This window comes from Calypte anna, chromosome 15 (assembly GCF_003957555.1).
Source record: "Calypte anna isolate BGI_N300 chromosome 15, bCalAnn1_v1.p, whole genome shotgun sequence".
Taxonomy (NCBI): Eukaryota; Metazoa; Chordata; class Aves; order Apodiformes; family Trochilidae; genus Calypte; species Calypte anna.
The window spans coordinates 4,855,165-4,875,100 of record NC_044261.1 but is presented as its reverse complement, the minus strand read 5'-3'; the positions used below and the strand labels follow the sequence as shown (position 1 = coordinate 4,875,100).

The following is a 19,936-nucleotide window of genomic DNA, read 5'->3' as shown; positions in this document are numbered from 1 at the left end:
CCCACCCGCCTCTCCGTCTCTCCGTCCCCCCGGGGCCCTCCCTCAGCGGGGCGGGCTGCGCATGCGCTGAGCGGCGGCTGGAGTAGGCCGCGGAGCCGCCCGTTGTCGCTCCCCTCGCCGCCGGCTCCCCGGGATCCCCCTCAGGACGCCGGGCGCTGCCCCCGCCGCCTCTCTCCTCCTGCTGCCGCGATGATGATGATGGCTCTGAGTAAGACCTTCGGGCAGAAGCCCGTCAAGTTCCAGCTGGAGGAGGACGGAGAGTTCTACATGATCGGCTCCGAGGTGCGGCCCGGGCGGGAGCCGGGCCCGGGGGAGGCTGCAGGGGCAGCCGGGCCCCGGCCTGGGCTGGAGGAGTTACCGGGGGGGTGAGCGCTGGGCGGGGAAGGGGCTGAGGGGAGCCCTGACATCGCGGGAGGGGTCAGCGGGCTTCCAGCCCCTGCGGGCCCTCTCCTTCTGCCCGCGATGTCAGCGCTACCCTCGGCCCCACGCTGGGGGCAGCGGCCCGGGCTGCGCTCTGCCCCGGGGAGGTGGGCTCTGCTGGGACCAGCGGTCCCGGTAACGTTGGCTCTTGGAGTCCGTGGATGTGGGGAGCGGATCTGTGCTGCTCACAGCCTGAGGCCCCCATTCGAGGCCCTGCTCGAATTTTTGTATTTTTGTAGCACGCTTGTTCAGAATTTTGGATTATTTCATATACCGTGAGTTAGTTAAGCCCACCCCTAGGCCATTCTGCTCAGTAACCCCACCGGACTCAGCAGCAGAGCTGCTCCAGCCTGGTACAAACTTAAGCCGGGCCCCGGAGTCAGTGCTGGCTCCGTAATCCTCATGTGGAGAGGCTCCCCTGCCTCCCACCAGAGCTGCAAGAGGAGCAAGAGATGCTGCTGCTTCATCACCAGGGAAGTGGTCACGGTTCCGAATAGGAATAAATGTTTTAGCCCCCCCCTTGATGCAGAAAAGAGGTTGGAGAAGTTAATGTGCCAGCTGCGTGGGCTGAGCAGGGACTGAAGCCCCCTGGCTCTCCTGTGTGGAATGTAAAGGTTGAAAGAAGAACTGTAACTGCAGTTACAGCAGATCTGTGGGACTGCTGAACCAGACACATGCTAGAGGGAAAGGGGTTGCCTTTTTTTATGGACCATTAATTTCTGTTGGTTAATGAGCAGATTGGAGCAACAGATACAATTAAAAATTACCTGAAAATAGATTTTAAGATCAAAAAGAATCTTGACAAACAGGGAATAAAAAAGTTCTTGTGTGGCAGTCTGCCAGCATTCTGCCAGTCTAAAAATTTGATTTCAGAGCCTAGAAATAGTTCTGTTGTTCAGCAAATCCTGCTGTAGCCTTCAGCAACAGGTGAGGGTCTTGTGCCAGGAAGAACAGAACTGCTTTACAGATGGTAAGTTAATTTCACAGAATCATTTGAAAGAGGATGATTGGCAGCAATCACATTTTACACTTTCAAAGGATTTAATACAAAATGCAGATCTCTGTACAGAATTGCTGTATTCAAACAATTAAAAGATGGCACAGAGGCTCAAAGTAAAAGTGATAAACCAGATACCCAGCTCTCAGACAGTTGCTTTAATTCCTACTGAGCATTGTACATTGAAACAGAAACTGAAGTAAAGAAAGGTTTGGTTGTTCAAAATTACATGAAAGTGAATGGAGTTTCTTCCTATTAAATGGATTATTGTCAGCAGGTGAGAGCTTTTTCATATTGGACTAGTAAAATAAGTGCTGCAAAACCTATATGCAGTCCTATATGATGCCAAGCCCAATGCAATCAACAACAAACAAAAAATCACCTCAGTAGGTTCCTCTTGTCATTACAAAGACCTGAACATATTTCAGCTTCTGCTAAAAAATCCTCTTTCATGGAATACCAGGCCATACTGGAACACCAAGCCACGTCTCCACTTTTCTTCTTGTAGGTGGGGAACTACCTGCGTATGTTCCGGGGCTCCCTGTACAAGAGGTATCCCTCACTCTGGAGGCGACTCGCCACGGTGGAAGAAAGGAAGAAGATAGTGGCCTCCTCACATGGTGAGAGGATAAGGAAACGTTCCCAGTAATGTTCATCTGAAATGTTGTCTTTGAAAACTGTCTCTGGTGATTCAGAAGCTGTTGTGCCTCTCAGGCTGCGTGAATCGTGTTAGATTGCTCCAGTGCTGGAGCACTTGGCAGTGGTGGCACTGGTAGCTCCTGGTTCAGGCTGGCAACAAATGTCAACTGATCAAAAATGTTCTAAAATTAAAACATCCATCGTGGCTTTCCTGGCGTTGGCTGTGTTCATCACAGAGCAAAAGCCACATCTCAGAATCAATATCTTATTCCAGAAGAGACTTTTAAAGACAGAGGGGCATTTTTGTCTCTTTTGTCAAATAGGCAGGAATGTCACAAGGCTGCCCCATGGAAAATGTGCATCTTTGCTTAACTTTGTTTTTTGCAGGGCTGGAATGTTTGGCTCCCAGGATTTCTTGTGGTGTGTTTGGTGTGATTGCTACAGTATTATTTTTGGTGGGAGACTAATAACAAGCAGTTAATTTTCTTAGTGATTTGATTAGTTGTACATTCCTCTGACTAAAGCATAATACAAAGAAATGTCTCCCTAATGTCTCCTTCCTCCAAGTATCCTGCTGATCTTTTATTTCCTTTCTTGTTTTCTGCCAACAGAAAATCAGAGGTCTCACAGTCCCAGAAGATGTAAGTCTTATCTGCCTGTTTTTCTTAGCTGTGCTAGAGGAAGAATCTCCACTGTGACCCTTGGTGCTATTACAATATATATTAATGTCTAATCTTCTTCCTCTGATCTCTCTCTGTGGTCGCCCTAATTGTGCATCCTGATCACATGCTTCACTCTTTTTTCTCAGAATCTTAGCAGGACTCTCAAATGCAAACACTCTCTATAATTCAGCAAGAGCTGTCCCAAAATTTCTTTCCCCAGTCTTGTCAACTTTTTTGTTGACCATTGCCTCTCTATTTCCAACCTCTAAGTCCACTGAGGATTTATTGTTTTCTGGCCTTTTCTTCCCAAGAAGGCCTTGGAAGAGATTTTCTGTCATTTTGGCAGATGTAGGTGTGCAGAGATAAACCATGTGATTCTAAAGGGCAACTCAGGGTAGGAAAAAAATGTTTTTCTCTTCCTCTCCCTAAGTAAAAGCATGTTAGCTTTAGAATTTATATAACTCTTATGAGGATTAAGAACTTTTTTCTGAAAAGTTTTGTAGCCTTCACTTCCATCTTAGGTAAATTTCATAAGAGAAATGATCAGTCTATAAATAAATTGCACCCTGGAGGAACGAGGTTCATCCAGTTGTAATACTTTAGGGAAGTTCATGTAATTCTAACATTCCCTGTATCATGGCTCTTGGTCCAAATGAAAAATGTATTTAATGCAGTATGAACAGGGCAACTATGCAAAGGAAAGAGGTATTGATGCATTTTGCAAATCTTGGCTCCATTGCTGTGCAGCCACTCCAAGGTGCTTTTGTCTCTAGAATTACATTTCTTCTCTGGGCTTTGTGGTGGGGATAGTCATGTATTAACTTAGACATTCCACTCCTGCTCCCAAGAAAGTCACATTTATTCCTGCTGTTTAGATGGATGTTAAAAACTGATTGTATTTCTTTGGTGCCAGGCACCGTGGCTGAGTTTCTGGCCACTCCAGTGCAAGTAATCAACCCAGCAGCAGAGTATTCTGGTGTGGGAGGGAAAGGGGAGGCTTCTGGCAACTCATACATGACTGTGGAAAGTTTGTCAGCCTCGTTTATCCCATGTGTACAAAATGACATGACAAAACCTTTCTCAAAAATTAAATGTCTACGAGAAGATAAATGAATCCCCAAGGACTTTAAGGGCACTGATTTGTACCACTGGGTAACCTGTTCTAGCCCCTCCTGCAGCATGGGGGGGGAGGTGGTTGTCACTATGCAGCCTGTTTATGATCCATTGCTATGTAGAACCTGTCTGTGTTAATTGGTGACATCTTTCCTGGCCATAGATCACGGTTATACAACATTAGCCACTAGCGTGACGCTGTTGAAGGCCTCTGAAGTGGAAGAGATCTTGGATGGAAACGATGAGAAGTATAAAGCTGTGTCTATCAGCACAGAACCTCCCACCTACCTCAGGTAACCAGTAGCGGTGAGGGCCAAGACCAGAGCAGAGCTGCCTGGGAGGTGTCAGCTTGGGCAGGAAGCACAAGATGTTGCCTAAACCCAGGGCATGGTGCAGGGGGTCCTTGCCAGACTGTACTTAACAGTATTTTGTAGCGATGAGCAAATGAAGATCTCCAGAAAGTAAAGATTGGTTTACTGCCCACATGCAACAGGAAAGGAAACAGAACTGTTTGATGATCCAGCTCTTTGTGCAATGATTGCATTCCAGCTGTAACAGATGGTTTGCAGAACACACTCCCTGCACGTACTGCCTTCTTCTGAAGATGGTGCCTTTATCTGCAGTCCTTTTATGATGTATAGACAGAAAATCCAAGTATGAACCTTATATTTATAATGGTGCATCTCTATTCATTTCTCAGCAAGACAAGAGGGCACGGTCTCAAGTTGTGCCAGGGGAGGTTTAGGTTGGACATTAGAAAGAATTTCTTTACGGAGGGGGTGATCAGACATTGGAATGGGCTGCCCAGGGAAGTAGTGGATTCTCTGTGTCTGCAGATATTTCAAAAGAGACTGGATGTGGCACTCAGTGCCATGGGCTGGGAACTGCAGCGGGAGTGGATCAAGGGTTGGACTTGATGATCTCTGAGGTCCCTTCCAACCCAGCCAATTCTATGACTCTGTGATTCATACCTGTTGAATAACTGTGAGCTTCCACAGGGCTTCCCAGGGGCTCAGTGGAACTGTATCATTGAGGGTTCCAAAATAAAATAGCAGGACCTCATTATAAGACTTAAAATTCTACCATTCCCTAAGTAGCAGCAGTGGTGCTCAGGGCCTGCAGTTTAACATACAGTCTCCTTTTTCAGAGAACAGAAGGCAAAGAGGAACAACCAGTGGGTACCAACCCTGCCCAACAGCTCTCATCACCTGGATGCAGTGCCATGCTCAACAACCATTAACAGAAATCGCATGGGCAGGGATAAGAAGAGGACATTCCCTCTCTGGTAAGACAGCTTCCTGCTTCCAAAAAGGGGAAAGAAACAGTTACCAGCATGGTGCACTGCCAGGGTAGTGCTGATGTGTTAATGTGATGTGATTCATCTCTGACAGAAGACCTACAGATGGTCCTTTAGAGGACTTTGGAGATTCTTAATTAAACTGTATGTCTTGAGGCTTACAGAGCCATGCTTACAGGTCCTTACAGAGCCATGGCTCAGGAAGCTTTCATTTGTCAGGAAAAGGGTTTGTTCTTTTCCTAATGGGTTCCTTCTACTTTGTGATTTGCTCAGCAGCTGTCACTTGAGGAGCCTGCAGACCTCTGTAAAGGACAGTCTGCCTTTCACTAACACATTCCAGGACTTTTGATCTAATTTATTCAATGACAAATGATGCTGTGGCTCAGGACTAACTTTTATTTTCCATTATAAAAGTTGAGGAAACCAAGATAAAATGTAATCCTGCAAAGCTTCCTTGTTTTATTTGCAAGGATGTATCATGATAGATGCAGTAAAGGTGATAAACTGGTATTGGTTGCCATAGCCCTGTGAGCTGGCATTGAGGAGTCTGTTTAAAGGCAAAATGGGGAGTTGGAGTGTGGGGATTGCTCCCAGTAAGCATTGCTTTCCCTCTATGGATGCCAGATGTGTTGTGCTAGTTGCATATACCATGTTGTTGCTCTTTGTATTAGCTTTGATGACCATGACCCAGCAGTGATCCATGAGAATGCATCCCAGCCGGAGGTTCTGGTTCCAATCAGGCTTGATATGGAAATTGATGGGCAGAAACTCAGAGATGCCTTTACGTGGAACATGAATGGTATGTGGGAAGGAGGCTGGAGACAGTGCATCCATCACTAAATACCAGAAGAGAACAAGCATGAGTGTGCATGTCCCTGTCCTGTACACACAGCTTTAGAGCTGTCCCAGTTTTTGGCCCTGTTCAGCTCTCATGTTTCTTAGCAAATGCTTTGCCACTTCCATGGGCTGCAGTCGTTCCTGGACATGTGTGATCTGAAGAGTTTAACTGGCCTGTTCTCCTGACTCAATGCTTCAGCTCAGTGGTCTGAGGCTATTCTGTTAGCTGAGGTACCTTAAGTACAGAACAGTTGATGTGTGTGGCTCTTTTATGTGTGTGTACTGTCAGACCATAGCTGCATTGTCTTCATAGAGCAAGGAAAGAAGGCTGTAAGTCCCTGAGTTGTTGTGCACATCCTTACAAACCCACTCTTTTAAAAGTAAAAGGTGATGTCTTTGGGATTCTCTGTGACACACTGTGGGATTAATTTTATGTATTCTGTAAGTGACAGACATTGATTTCTAAGACAATTAACCGTGTCTCTTCATTCTTGTTCTGTATCAGAAAAGCTAATGACCCCAGAAATGTTCTCTGAGATTCTTTGTGATGACCTGGATTTGAATCCTCTCACTTTTGTCCCTGCTATTGCCTCTGCCATCCGGCAACAGATTGAGTCATATCCCACTGACAGTATCCTAGAGGACCAGTCAGACCAACGAGTTATCATTAAGGTAATACTGGAAGGCAGCAGAACAAGAGTGGAGCCATTTGGGTTTCTCTGGTTATACTTAGCGGGGGAGGGGGCAGGGAAAGTGTACAAAGGCTTTCTCAGAGTGAAGGAGCTCTTAATTCCAGTCCTGCATTCAGTCTTCATTTTGTCCTTTGTACTGCAAACACAACCAAGGTAGAAGATTACTAACCATGTGCCAGCTCTTCACATGATAAAATTGTCAAGTCCTGTTGGAAGAACTGAACCTTGGTGAGCAAAGCAGAGTCATCTTCATGACTGGAATTAAGAGTTTAAAAGCTCTGCAGATGAAATGAACCACTCTGCTTCTCTCCTCCAGCCTCTTCCTCCTCAGTTAAATTACAAATGACCTGTTTCTTCTCCTGTCTCCAGCTAAACATCCACGTAGGGAACATCTCCCTTGTAGACCAGTTTGAATGGGACATGTCAGAGAAGGAGAATTCACCAGAGAAGTTTGCCTTGAAGTTGTGCTCAGAGCTTGGCCTGGGTGGGGAATTTGTTACTACTATTGCCTACAGCATCCGGGGACAGCTGAGCTGGCATCAGAAGACATATGCCTTCAGGTACAGAACTGTCATCTTCCTAGCAGGGAGTGTGTGTGTGTGTGTGTGTGTGTGTGTGTGTTTGTGGACATTCACATCAATGAACCTTATAACTGCTGACTTGATGCAGAAAGTTTAATTTGAAATTTATCCTTATGGCTTGCACCCGTTCTGCCCTCCTTACACTTCTTTGTGTTTGTGCTCAAGTACCTTTTCCTCTCAGGTGTCATCCATTCCAGGACCAAATATTAATGAAATACCAGCTTTTCACTGCAGAATGAAAGGCTGTTGTAGCTAACAGTGCCTGAATACCTTGTGTCTCCCTCTTCTGATGTGTGCTGATGATGAGCCCCAGATAAATGTCTGTTCTTTTGGCTTTGCCAGTGGGCCATCCACTGTCACGAGCTTTGGTGTTTTGAACTAAGACTGATTAAAACTGCCATGCTCTCCCCTGGCTGATGTTAAAGTTGACTTGATCATAGGCCCTTCTCACAGCTGGAATCCAGCAGTGTCAGCTTTGATTAGTCAGCTTTGTAACTTGTCTCCTAATAATAATTGTTCCCAGTTGTGCTGTGCAGCATTCTGTGATGGGTTACTGTACTGATGTTATCCCCAGCAGGGTGCTGAGTCTGCAGGCTGCAAGTTTTCCTTCATGTGTGCTGGGGGGGTTTTGACCTCAGGTCATGGTAACAGTAGAGGAAGTTTGAGTTCAGCAAATGATGTGTCTGCAAAGGCAAAGGAATGGTAGTGTTGACACGGGCTTTGTAGAGGTCAGTTGAGGGAAGTGGGTGACCTGCCTGGGCAGCAAGGGGACAGATGCCCAGCCCTGTCCTGCCTCTGGGAGAGGGCTGAGAGTAGTTAATGTGGAGGAGCTGGAGGCTGTGAGGCAGCTGCTGCCATGAGCTCTGCTCCTTCTTCTTCCTCTGTCCAAAGGTTTCTGAAGCTGTTAGCTTTGTGTGTCCAACCCGCTGATGTCCCTTCTCCTTTTTGCCTGAGCATTCCCAGCAGTTTGAGCTTACTTCTTCATATCCTCCTTGAAGTAGAGAGGAAACTCTGCTCACGCCATGCTGGCCAGAAAGCCCTCACTTCTACTTACAATTCACCTTTCCAGTTAATTTACTTTGACAACTTTCACATTTGCTCATAACTCTTGTCACTTGGTGGGTCAGAGGCAGGCTTTCAGTGTGGACAATAAATTTTCTCACTCTTTCTGATGCTTCTCCACATACTGCAGATATCTGAGTGAAGAGATGACTCTGTGTGTATGTTAACACTTGCAAGGGAGGTCAATTTCTCCTTTTGCTTCCTATCAGCCTTTGTAATTCAAAGCAAGGAAGGTTTTAGTCAGTGCTTCCAAGTTTTCTTAGATTAATGCCAGTTTCACACTAATTCTCTAAATGTGTATCTGGCCATGGTTACTAAAGAGTGCTTCTTATCAGGGGTAGTTCAGAAAGGTAGATTTCAGGCTTTTTTTTGGCTGTTGCAAAATATTGCAAAGGGAGACTCAAAAACTAGGAAGGGAACCCCAACAGAACAAAGTATGTAGACATGAGATGTTCAATGAAAAAAACATCTCATTTAAATCTTGTTTTGTATTGTAGTACAAACATGCCCTCCTTTCTCCTTTTCATTCCAGCAAAGGAGTACTTCTGAAACCTTACAGTGATTAATGATATTTGGGTTCTGTGGTTGGTTGGTTCCTGAATTCCCAAACCACAGGAGTGGTGGTTGCTCCAAAGTTATTCCACTGATGTAAGGAAAGGGTATGCTTTAGATGTATCAAAAGAACCTTAATATCTCAAGGGACTGGGGTTTTGAGAAGTCATGTGCCTCTTAATCATCTGAGGGAGAGGTGAAACTGTCTTTTTAGTTGATGAAAGCCAGGGCAGTTCTTTCAGGTGGCCTGCTCTGTGCAAAACAAGGAGAGCCTGAAAGCCCAGTGGAAGGGGCAGGATTGGAAGCAGACAGGTAACTGGTGCTTATCCTCTTGATCAAAAAAATAACAGCAGAGGGGGAGCTGTCTTACTTGGAGGCCAGGAGATGAGGGAGGATTTTTTCAGTTTATCTCTGATTCTAAGCTATAGAATTGTATCTGAGTTGTCTTGCAGTTAAATCTTGTGCACAAGGCTGGCTTTCCAAGCCCCAGTTAATTCTACTGGGTGCTCAGTGTTAAGCATAGTAAATGAGGTAGAGACCACGTTATCAAACAAAAAAAAAAAGCCAGTTAGGATCTAGCATTTAGCCTGGAATGTGTGGCAGTGTGGGGCTGAGAGGAAATTCCTGGGTTTGAGTGTTGCTTACTGGATGTCAGCAGGACTGGAAGGAGATGTGACTGAAGGATGTGTCTCCCAGGATCAGATACCAAGGGCCCTGGATGAATTTTTCATTGTAGCACTGCTTTGAAGAGCTGTTACTATAGATAAGTAGCTTTGATGCAGACGTTGTGTGTTCCCATGATGATTACATCTGAGTTCCTTCCTGGGGGAAGGAGCAGGCTGCCCATGAGCCCTGAATTCCTGTGCAGGGAAGCATGTCCCTGGGGAGGGAGCAGGATGTGTGTGCACACCTGCTGGAGGGCTCCTCTCACACACACACTTTGTGCAGCCCAGGCTGAGCCACTTCCTAGAATCCAAAGCAAACATTTACATTCTGAGGCTCCTCTGTATTTATGCCGGGCTTCCGGCTGCACTGTCAATATTTGGGAAGCTGCTCCTGGTCAGTTCCTGTTGATTTTTACTGAAAAGTGGCTTGTGAAGCAGTAAATATTTTTGTGCATGTGATAATACACCTGGTATTCAGGGCAGAGAGATCTGAGGAGCAGGTCTTGTGATCTGGGACAGAGCCTGGTGTTGCACTGCTTGTGCAGGGAGCAGCCACAGCAGGTCCTAAAAGACTGCCCTTTCCAAGGCTTCCTCCACCATCAGGCTCCCAGAAGGCCAGGCTTTTGTCAAGGAAGAGCTGTCAGAGGTGTGCTAAGCAAACCACAGCTAGGAAGGCAGAATTCAGATTGGCAAAACTGGACAAAGATTCCTGCTAATGGTCCCTGCTCTCTGCTGCTGCTCTAGGTGCAAACTTGGCTGGTGCTGATTGGGCTTGAACCCTGTCAGCCAGGTAGGTAACAGCCTTTGTGGGAGAGAACTGCATCAGCCATGGGTGCTTTGACAAAGCCCTCTCCAGTGGTGAAGGGAGATGGTTGTAGTTGATCTCCCAGAAGCTTCAGGTTCCTGAGACTGATCAGCCCCTGGTGTGCTTCTGGGAACTGGGCTGTATTAAGTGGGGCTAAGAATGACTGGTTGATCCTGAAAGACTGCAGATGATTCTCTGTTGACCTTGTCTTTCATCTGGGCTGGCAACCCAGAGGAGTGCTCTGAGACCACTGATGGACCTTGCTTTGTTGTCCTCTGTCCTGCCATGCAGCGAGAACCCTTTGCCGACCGTGGAAATTGCCATTCGCAACACGGGGGACGCTGACCAGTGGTGCCCCCTTCTGGAAACCCTCACAGATGCCGAGATGGAGAAGAAGATCAGAGACCAGGACAGAAATACAAGGTGCTGCCACTCGTTCAGAGGGTTCTACTTCTGGCCTGTCTCTAAGACAGAAGTTAAAAGCTTTGATGGTTGTCTTTCTCTGCTGAGAGCCAACTGGCAGCATTTCAGAAACTCATATCCCTTTAGCTCCAGGATATTAAACTGTTATCACCTTGCTCCACAAATATTTCAATCTCTGCTTTAACCATCTCCTGCTTGAAGCAAACTTTCCTTTTTTTTTTACCTCTGGGCTCTCTGCTTGTGCAGGGGGATTTGTTTCTATAGGAAGGCATTCAGAAAAAATACTGGAGTTTCATGCACTGTCATGGTACCTAGAATCCTGCCACAAGGCTTCCTTTGTAGGATAAAATCCTGTTTGATGTAGGAATGGGCAAGCTCTTGGCTCCAGCCTGGCTGCTGCCAACCTGTTTGCCAGCATGGGAGCAGTGTTGTGATTCCAGGAGGAGCTCTGCCCACCAGAGAGACCCACTGAGCAGCGTTTGACAAGCAGTGGAGAGCACTCTCTCCTACTTGGTGAAATTGCTCCTGGTATATATGAATGAACTGCTAAAATCTCTCCAAAGGATACATTGTGGGAAGAGTAAATATGCTGACCCAGCTCTTTCCAGGATGTTTTGTGGGGTTTTTTTTAATGCTGATTAAGAGTTTTGTAATTATTTTGCTTCTCAGCTATGGCTGGCTGCCAGGTTTTCAGTAGTGATCAGTTCAGTCCAAGTTCATGAGTACAAGTGCCTTAAAAGCTGTTACTGAAAATAGTCTTGTAGCCTTATCAACAGGAGCACTCCCATGTGGCCAGGCAAATCAATAAACTTGCCTACAGAGTTCACAAAGCAGCACAAAGAAGCCTCCCCAAAAGTGTTGGTTTTAATAAGACTTCACCTGCCTGTAACACAGCCCTTACTGTGCCTCTTCTTTCTCTCCTAGGCGCATGAGACGTTTGGCCAATACTGCTCCAGCCTGGTAAATCTTCCTGCTGTGACACTGGTGCTCTTCCCACAGACTTTATCCCTACTTCTTTCCCCAAATGGATCTAGGATTGGCAGGGGTCTTTCTGTCCCTGAAGGGGGCACACATTCCACTTGCCAAGAGTTCCCAGTACTGCTGACTTCTTCCCCCACCCCCTCCACCTCAGTGCCACATAGCAAGGGTGCTGTGTTAGCACGTGATAGAGCTGAGACCTGTGGCAGCTGTTGGAGCCCTTCCATACCTGTGTGTGAACAGTGTAAAGATTCTTTTGTATAGGTGCAACATGCACTGTTAGTAAAACTTTTTAAATAAAAAGGAACACATACTACAGCTGGCTTCAGCAAGTTTGAGTGAATAGTGAATCTCACCATGGTTTGTGCTGTCCTGGTGACTGAGTTGTCCCAGGGCCTAAGATTAATACTTGTGTGTGTAGTACTGAACACTCATGTTCAGGTTTCCTGAAGCACAGTGGATACTGCAGGCTTTCCTTCAGCAGATGAAACACCTCAAAACCTTTTGCTGCAGGGGAAAGTGAGAATGAGACTTAAAACTACAAGAAGCAGCCACCTCTAAATAGCTGTCACCTCTCTTGGTGCAGAATGTAATGAACTCAGGGAGGTATTGAGCTGGCTTACTTGACCAGGGTAGAAGAATTTAACTGACATCACAAATTACCATCAGTTTCTGTCAGATGTCAACCTGGTGTGTGGCAAACCTATTTTTCTGTGAAGACTGGAAAACAACAAAGTCTCTGAGCTGGTACAAAAGCCGAAGCCTGCCCTCACTGAGAACTGCAGCTTCTCTGCAGCCAGCAGCTTTGCTGTGGTCACTGTCAGCTTTTGTAGCTGCCAATTACAGTGCCCAAAGCAAAGTGGGTGTCTTCAGTACCCTGAGCACTGCAGTGTCAGGATTCTGCAGCCCTACAAACAACCTGTCTTTCCCTGGGGAGTTTAAAAACACCCAGTTCATTGAAGTGAGATTAAAAAAAAATCCATCTTGCTTAAAAACTAATTAAGAGTCTACCTTGCTGTTGAGGCACACCAGCTCTTTGATAGAGTTCCTACCATTCATTGCCAGAACTGATGAGTGTTGCAAGCAGGGCAGGTTTTGCTGGCAACCTGACAGTTACATTCAGGCTTTTATGATAAAGCCAGTAGGTTTTATGAGCCTTGCTGATCCACCCACACTGCTAGCAGAGTCAAAAAACACTCTCTGGCCTTAATTAATCATGTTTAGACTTGAGTAATAGCAGAACCAGTCCTGATTCCTGGGTGGGAGGGAACCTTTTCCAGATGTTAGTCTGCAGGAATGACAAACTTGCAATTTAGCACTAATACTATTAAAGTCTTACCCTTGGCTCCTGTGCCAGGGTGGTGCTCTATCCACTATTCCTTATTAGGGAGGCTGAAAGGTTATTTCAGCATGTCAGGCAAAAGCTGCCAAGGTTTAGCTGCATCTTAGCTGCCTCCCATGCAGAGAACATACTGTGTGTCAGACAGAAAGCCTCCCAACTCTTCCTGAGAACATTTCAGCCTCATTCATATGATCAGGTACTCCTGCAAGCATCTCCCCTCAGGGGATGTGACCAAAACAAGCATGAAAAAACTAGCCTTAAACAAGCATCTGTGGTGACATTTTTTAATTGCTGTGAAGCTTGTGGTTACTTAAGACTTTCATACCAAGGCACAGACACACAAGGGCTGCAGCTTCTGTGGAGGGTTAACAGGTACAGCCCTCTGCTTCTCAAGCCCCAGAAAGGCTGTAGGAATTGTCCCTCCAATGAGCCAGGGGCAAGGAAGGGAAGTCCAGGGGGCCAAGTTCCAGAAAGATGAGAACCTGTCATGTTTCTCCATGTATTAGGACTATTAGGGAGCAGCTTTCCTGCCCTCTAATCATTTTGCATTTGTAAGTCACATGTTGGAGGTAATTTAAAGCAGAACACCTGCAGACTTCAGACTTAAAACCAAACTCTTTCCAGAGACTGAAGCACCTTATTAGGTCATGAGCAAAGTACACAGCAAGTACCTGAGTCTGAGGCTGCTCAGCCCTTACTACCACCATCTTCTAGAACATCTGTACATCTTACCATCTGGACAGGACTTTTATCCTCATCCTAGAAGCACAGCAGAGCAACTTGTTCAAACGAAGTCTGATTTTTTATAAAATGGGTGATACCATGAGAAGCCCACAGAGGAGTGGAGGAGCTGTGGTTCAATCTCCCTTTGCCACAAGGCTTCTACATCATCATTAGTAGGGTGTTGGTCACTCACATTTCCCCTCACAAGCTTTGGTGCCTCTGCAGACAGGAGCTATCCTAAGATACAGTTTGCACACTTACTCCAAAGGCTCCGAGGTCTGGTAGAAGCACAGGTGTGAACTGAACTGCAAGAATGACCAAATCCACTTAGTCCAGCTGCTCACAGCAGGGAGTAGGCTTGTTTCATTTTCCCCTAAAATGCAAATGTTTAAGTTTCAGGACTAAAAAATTCAGCAAGAGTGGAATTACACTGAGTGTGCAGACAGCCTTTATTACTGGTGTCAAGTGCTACTTCCAGTCACTGCCTGGATCAAGAGTTCAGATGTGTTCCCAGTCCTTTCCCAGGCATCCCTTCCTCTCCAACCTCTCATGCTCTGCAGTCCTGCTGACAGAAAAGGGGAAGGACATCTTCCAGAAAGTCTGAACTTTGCCCACCAAAAAAAGTCCAAGCAAGAATCCTGGCAGTCCTGAGCAAAGTCTTGATGAGTACTGCTGCCTCTGCCCCAGGCAGAAATGGACACACAAGTGAAAAATAAAGACTTTAATGTAAAGACTCTTTGGAAACAATAACCCCAAAAAAAAGAAGAAAAAGAAAAACAAAACAAAACAAGAAAAGGGGAAGGGAGGAAGAAAGGGGAGTTGGGGGACTTAGAGGAAGTTAAGAGGCTGAGCAGCATTCTACCATGGTAGATTTGGTCTTTGTACAGAGAACAAGAGTGACCTGGCACACAGTAAGTCATGAACAGCAAGAAAAGGAGTAACTGGTCTAACACATTTGTTACTTGTTCCCCACTGGGTAAACGAGGAGCTGTCTCAGCTTCCTGTGCCTACACCACCTCTGCAAGCATTCATCAGTTCTTATATGCAAAGCTCTGTGAAACCTCTTGGTAGGAGGGGAAGATGGTTACCCATACAAACAGTGAAACATTACACGTTGGAATGGCAACTGGTGTTATTCCAGTAGGATCTCTGGGTCACAGCATAAGTCCAGGTGGAAGAGAGGAATCTGGCCACATGGAGAAGTCTCCTGGGTTACTGTGGATGCTGCTGCTGGTTCTGGTCTTGGACTCTAGGTTGGTTTTCTGGACGATCCTCAGGGAGAGGATTATAGTTGGGATCCTCTTCAGGTGTGTCAAATACCATCTTCCTGGCAAGGGACATGCCCATCCCACCAAGAAGGCAGGTTAGGGAAGTAAGCCAAGGACAAATGAAATCCCCATCCCTTCACAGGGCTGGGCTGGGTGCCACAGCCACCCACCTACTTCACCAGCACTGATGTTCTTTTGCTCAGCTCAATATTTAACTATGACAGTACCCACTTCCTTGATCTCTAGGTCAGCTTTGATCCTCTGCAAGAAGCAGAACATATTCTGCTTTCTTAAGCTACAGAAATACACCAGAAAAATTCTGCCTGCACCTAGCATGTCCACAAGCAGTAACAACACTCCAGTTAAAAGCAGCAAAGCTAAGGGGACCAGCAAAGTGCTTTATGGACCCTGTGCACATACATAGACAACATGCAGCATGCTTTCTGCAGCAGAGGCATAAACTGTCAAGCTCAGGTGCTACCAGCATGCAGCCACATCCTATGGACCCCCCAGGCTGCCCTGAAAGTGACCCAGGTTGGGAAGCAGCACAGCAAAGCTCAGGAAGAATTGGCTTTACTTACAGAAAGCCAGGGGTTAACAGCAACTTCTTTCCTCCAGGCTGGTTGGGGAAAACATCTTCCAAGAAGTAATAGATGTGACCCACTGCAATCCCTGGGGAGAGATGTCACCAAGGTAAGGCCCAGCTGGGACACCTTTACCAGCTGAACCAGAGCTGCTGGGAGCTAAAGTAGAATGAAGCTCCAAGAATCCCTCAGCTGCATACCCATGCCAGAGGGCCAGGCTGTTTGCTGTGCCCAGGTTCTGCCCCTGAGGAAGACACAGCAAAATGCAGGTCACAGGCAAGAGCCCAGGCATGAAGCCATCCACCCAGCTGCCACAGGAAACCCACCATCTCAGAGAAGATGAAACCAAGAGACCACACTGTGCCCCAGCAGCATCTATGAGAACTGAGAGCACTGTGGCTACAAAATGCCTTTGTTTCCAGCACCCACGAGTTTTACAACTTACCCAGTAAGTCAATGATGATGGAGTTGCCCAAGAGCAGAGAGAAACCCATCAGGACCCAGGGCAAGAAGGGAGCCTGGAAGTTAAGAAGCCCAAAGAAGTTCATGCGGATGTAGGGGTTCCTGCGACTCCAGACGTACACCAGCATGATGGTGAAAGCCTGGCCCAGGAAAAACAGGCTGGCAAAGAGTCCAAATAGCTGGGAACTACCGAGTCAAGGAAAAACCCACCCACCCTGTGCACCACCTCCAGGCACCCCAGGGTGCCTTATGACTAAGAAACCCAGAGTATGGGCAGCTTATCACAGCATCCAAGACATGGCCCATGCCACCAAACCTTTTCTAGGCTGGCTGAGATGTTCTGACTCCCTGCCACACAAACACACACACACAGACCACATGTCCTGCCTTGCCACTCCAGAACAAGACCCATACAGATTGTTCACCCTTTAAGCTGCTGTTGACCCCCACCACAGACCAGGAAGCTCATCAAAGTGACCCATCAAAGGTGATCTTCACAGAAGGGCCTTCACATTCTGGCTGTAAGCCCCTGAAACACATGGCACCTGTTAACAACTAGCACACATCCAGTATCTGCCTTCTATAGAAGAATGTCAGCAGTGAGTTTTCCACAGCAATGGGTTTTCCACTTCACAGTCCTCCAGGGCACAAGGAGACAGCCAGACTCAAAAAAAAATAATTCCCTGCCCTTGTTGCATTTGGACTAAATCCACCTACAGCCAAGCATGTGGCCACTGCAGGCAGCTGGACACTGACTGGCCAAAGAGCAGAGCATGGTGCATAGCTATGAGAGTGCACACAGCTTCACACAGAGCTCTGTGGGGAGGGCAGTGCTCTGAGCCATTGGCAGAAGACAGCAGCAAGACATTCAGAAATGCCTTTATGCTTGGGAATCAGATTATTTCCCCATCAGATTATTTTGTCCTACAATAAAAGAACTTCTTAAGATGTGTGACAGCATCTCCAGCCACTGACAGGTTCCAAGGACAGAGTGCTGTATGGAGACACCCCTCTGCCTGTCCTTACAGCTCCCTTCAGCTGCAGGTTGGCTTTCTGAGCCAGCCCCATGCCCGTCGCAGCTCCACTCACCCAAGCTCAGCCACTGGGTCCCTGCCCCAGCTGGATGGCTTCTCACAGGGGCTGCCCTCCAGGCTGAGCACACTGTCACACATCCTCTGCTGGGTCCAGGCAGCCCATCTGCTCACCAGCTGCATCAGCACTTCTGCAGACACCAACACAAGTCCTGGCATCTTCCCCTGTATTCTGTTTCTGCTCTAAGTGTCCTGGGTAAGGCACAGGCCAGGAGATAACAGTGGGCAAGATGATGAGGAGCACAAGCTGTGTCACACAGCCAGAAGTTGCCCTTCCCCCACATGCTCAGCAGAGCTCTCCCAAGATGCAGGGCACAAGCCTGGCAGGCGTGGGGTACAACAAAGCTCTTCCTGTGGCACCAAGGAGGTTCAGGAGCCACAGGACACAGACCAAGAAAGAGCTGGTGAGAAGCCCTACTCTGTCCACAGCATCTCCAGTTCTGGGCCCCTCAGTTCAGGCAGGAGATCGAGGTCCTGGAGCGGGTCCAAAGGAGGCAACTGGGCTGGTGAAGGAACTCGAGCACAGATCCTATGAGGAGAGGCTGAGGGAGCTGGGGGTGTTCAGCCTGGAGAAGAGGAGGCTCAGGGGAGACCTCATCACTCTCTGCAACTCCCTGAAAGGAGGTTGGAGCCAGGAGGGGGTTGGGCTCTTTTCCCAGGCAGCTCTCAGCAAGACAAGAGGGCAGGGTCTCAAGTTGTGCCAGGGGAGGTTTAGGTTGGATATTAGAAAGAATTTTTTTACGGAGGGGGTGATCAGGCATTGTAATGGGCTGCCCAGGGAAGTAGTGGATTCTCCGTGTCTGGAGATATTTCAAAAGAGACTGGATGTGGCACTGAGTGCCATGGGCTGGGAACTGCAGCAGTAGTGGATCAAGGGTTGGACTTGATGATCTCTGAGGTCCCTTCCAACCCAGCCAATTCTATGATTCTATGAAAGAACCTCTACCAACTCCAAAGGATACTGTCATGAGAAACCCTCCGAAGAGGAACATGAAGACAAAGTCAGCTGTCCTTCCACGGAAGGAGCCTTCTTCCAGCATGCGGCAGTACCTGTACCTGAGGGCAGGAGAGAAGGGAGGGGTTGCAGTATAGGAAATTAACTTCTGGCCACCCCACAGCATGACATTACAGGGGATACACAGCTCTGAGCTCTCTTATCACATCTCATCCCATCCAGGTTTCTAAGTCCCAGAGCAGTGCAACCTTCACCTCCTACCACTTGACCCCAGGGAAAGAATGAGGCATCTGCTGTGTTCCTGCCAGAGTTCACCCCAGGAATGGGCACTGCTCTCCAGATTCAGCCACAGGGCACTGCCAGCTTCTCCAGCCTTTTGGCAGGGGCTGCCCTGCAGCAAGCAGAGATGGGGAGGGGCTGGAGGTGGCCACAGCTGTCAGGGAATGGCTTCAGTTCAGACCAAAAGAGCCAAAGGAAGAATCCATAAGCCCTAGACTGCTGCCAAGACAAGTCAGTCTGGAGAGGAAGATGGATGGGGGAATTGTGCCTAAGCTAAAAAGGGAGTAAAAGGCTTAACTGGGACCAAAGGATACAGAAATATCATGTTGAAAAAGAAACTGAATCCCAAGGGCCCAAAAAAGAGGAAGTTGGTGATCAGCCTCCATATCTGAAAAAGAAAGGAGAAAGAAAAGGAGGTGGACAGACACATCTCTCCCCATGATCCCATCCCCTGGGGATGCCCAGTCACCAACCCATCCACTCAGATCTACCCCAGGACACTGGAGAGCTGCCCCATCTGCCCATGGAACTTCCCTCCATTGCCCAGGTCAGAGCATCTTGACTTTCCAGGTGTGGCAAAGAAGATTTCTCCATTTTTCCATGGGAAGGGATGAACAGCCACAATTAGGCACCCAGAGCAAAACCAAATCCCTCTTCATGCCTCTCTGCAAGCCCTCCCCACCCAGTCTGACACCAGCTGGCCAAGCACTTCAGTGTCAGAGGAGAGACAGCTTTGGAGTGATGGAGAGGAGGAGATGCCAAGATGATGCGTGGCAGGGAAAGGCTGGAAGAAGTCACCCCCATCCAGGCATCCGTGACAAGAGGGGACACCATGTTGCCCACCCAGCTCCCCCCAACCAGACAAGGCTGGAGCAGTGGGGAAGCCCCTTGAGATGGCACAGCCCTCCCCGTCCCCGCGGGGAGCGGGACACCCGGGGCCCCGCCTGCCGCACCCCCCGCCGGGAAGGGGCAGGAGGGGCCGCGGGCGAGGCCTCACCTGGAACTTCCTGAAGATGAGGTCGGGGTTGAAATACAGCTGGAAGGGGGTGATGAACTCCAGCTGCTGCGAGAGGAGACAGGGACCGCGGCTGCCACCCGTGCCGGCACTCACCGCCCCCAAACACCCAGCCCCCCAACCCCCCGCCACCGCCTCCCTCGGAGCCGCCCCCCCAACCCCTCCCGCCCCGCGGGGTCCCGGTGCTCACCACGGCGGCGGTGGTGAGGACGCAGGCGGTGGTGTAGGCACGGGTGACAGCGGGCATGCCCAGGTACTCCTGGGCCAGCCCCTGGTAGGCCATAGCGCTGCTCCGCCGCCGCGCACCTCCCCGCCGCCCACTCTTTAACGCGCCCCGCCCACGCCGCCGCCGCCACGCCCCCGCGGAACGCTCCCGGCCAATCCCGACGCGACAGACGGCGAGAGGTGACCAATGGGAGCGCGCCTCATGCCCCCGGCCTCCCGCCGCCGCCAACCCGGAGCGGCCCCGCCGCGGCAGGTGACGGACCGGGGGG

General features: G+C 48.4%; 2 protein-coding genes across 2 annotated transcripts; one reads left to right on the top strand and one right to left on the bottom strand.

Annotated features, from left to right (window-relative positions):
* Positions 1 to 29: 29 nt before the first annotated feature.
* Positions 30 to 12,041, top strand: SMARCB1 (SWI/SNF related, matrix associated, actin dependent regulator of chromatin, subfamily b, member 1). The gene is made up of 10 exons (XM_030460590.1): positions 30 to 282; positions 1,926 to 2,037; positions 2,668 to 2,697; positions 3,995 to 4,124; positions 4,979 to 5,116; positions 5,800 to 5,927; positions 6,471 to 6,637; positions 7,027 to 7,217; positions 10,614 to 10,745; positions 11,670 to 12,041. The coding sequence occupies exons 1-10, from the start codon at positions 190 to 192 to the stop codon at positions 11,707 to 11,709; spliced, it is 1,161 nt and encodes a 386-aa protein (XP_030316450.1). The 5' UTR covers positions 30 to 189; the 3' UTR covers positions 11,710 to 12,041.
* A 2,172-nt stretch (positions 12,042 to 14,213) lies between these two features.
* On the bottom strand, positions 14,214 to 19,760 carry LOC103536637 (derlin-2). Its single transcript, XM_030460729.1, has 7 exons — positions 19,633 to 19,760; positions 19,425 to 19,490; positions 18,742 to 18,815; positions 18,156 to 18,249; positions 16,086 to 16,281; positions 15,638 to 15,728; positions 14,214 to 15,115 (listed from the first exon to the last, which is right to left on the bottom strand). The coding sequence occupies exons 1-7, from the start codon at positions 19,723 to 19,725 to the stop codon at positions 15,001 to 15,003; spliced, it is 729 nt and encodes a 242-aa protein (XP_030316589.1). The 5' UTR covers positions 19,726 to 19,760; the 3' UTR covers positions 14,214 to 15,000.
* Between the last annotated feature and the right edge of the window lie 176 nt (positions 19,761 to 19,936).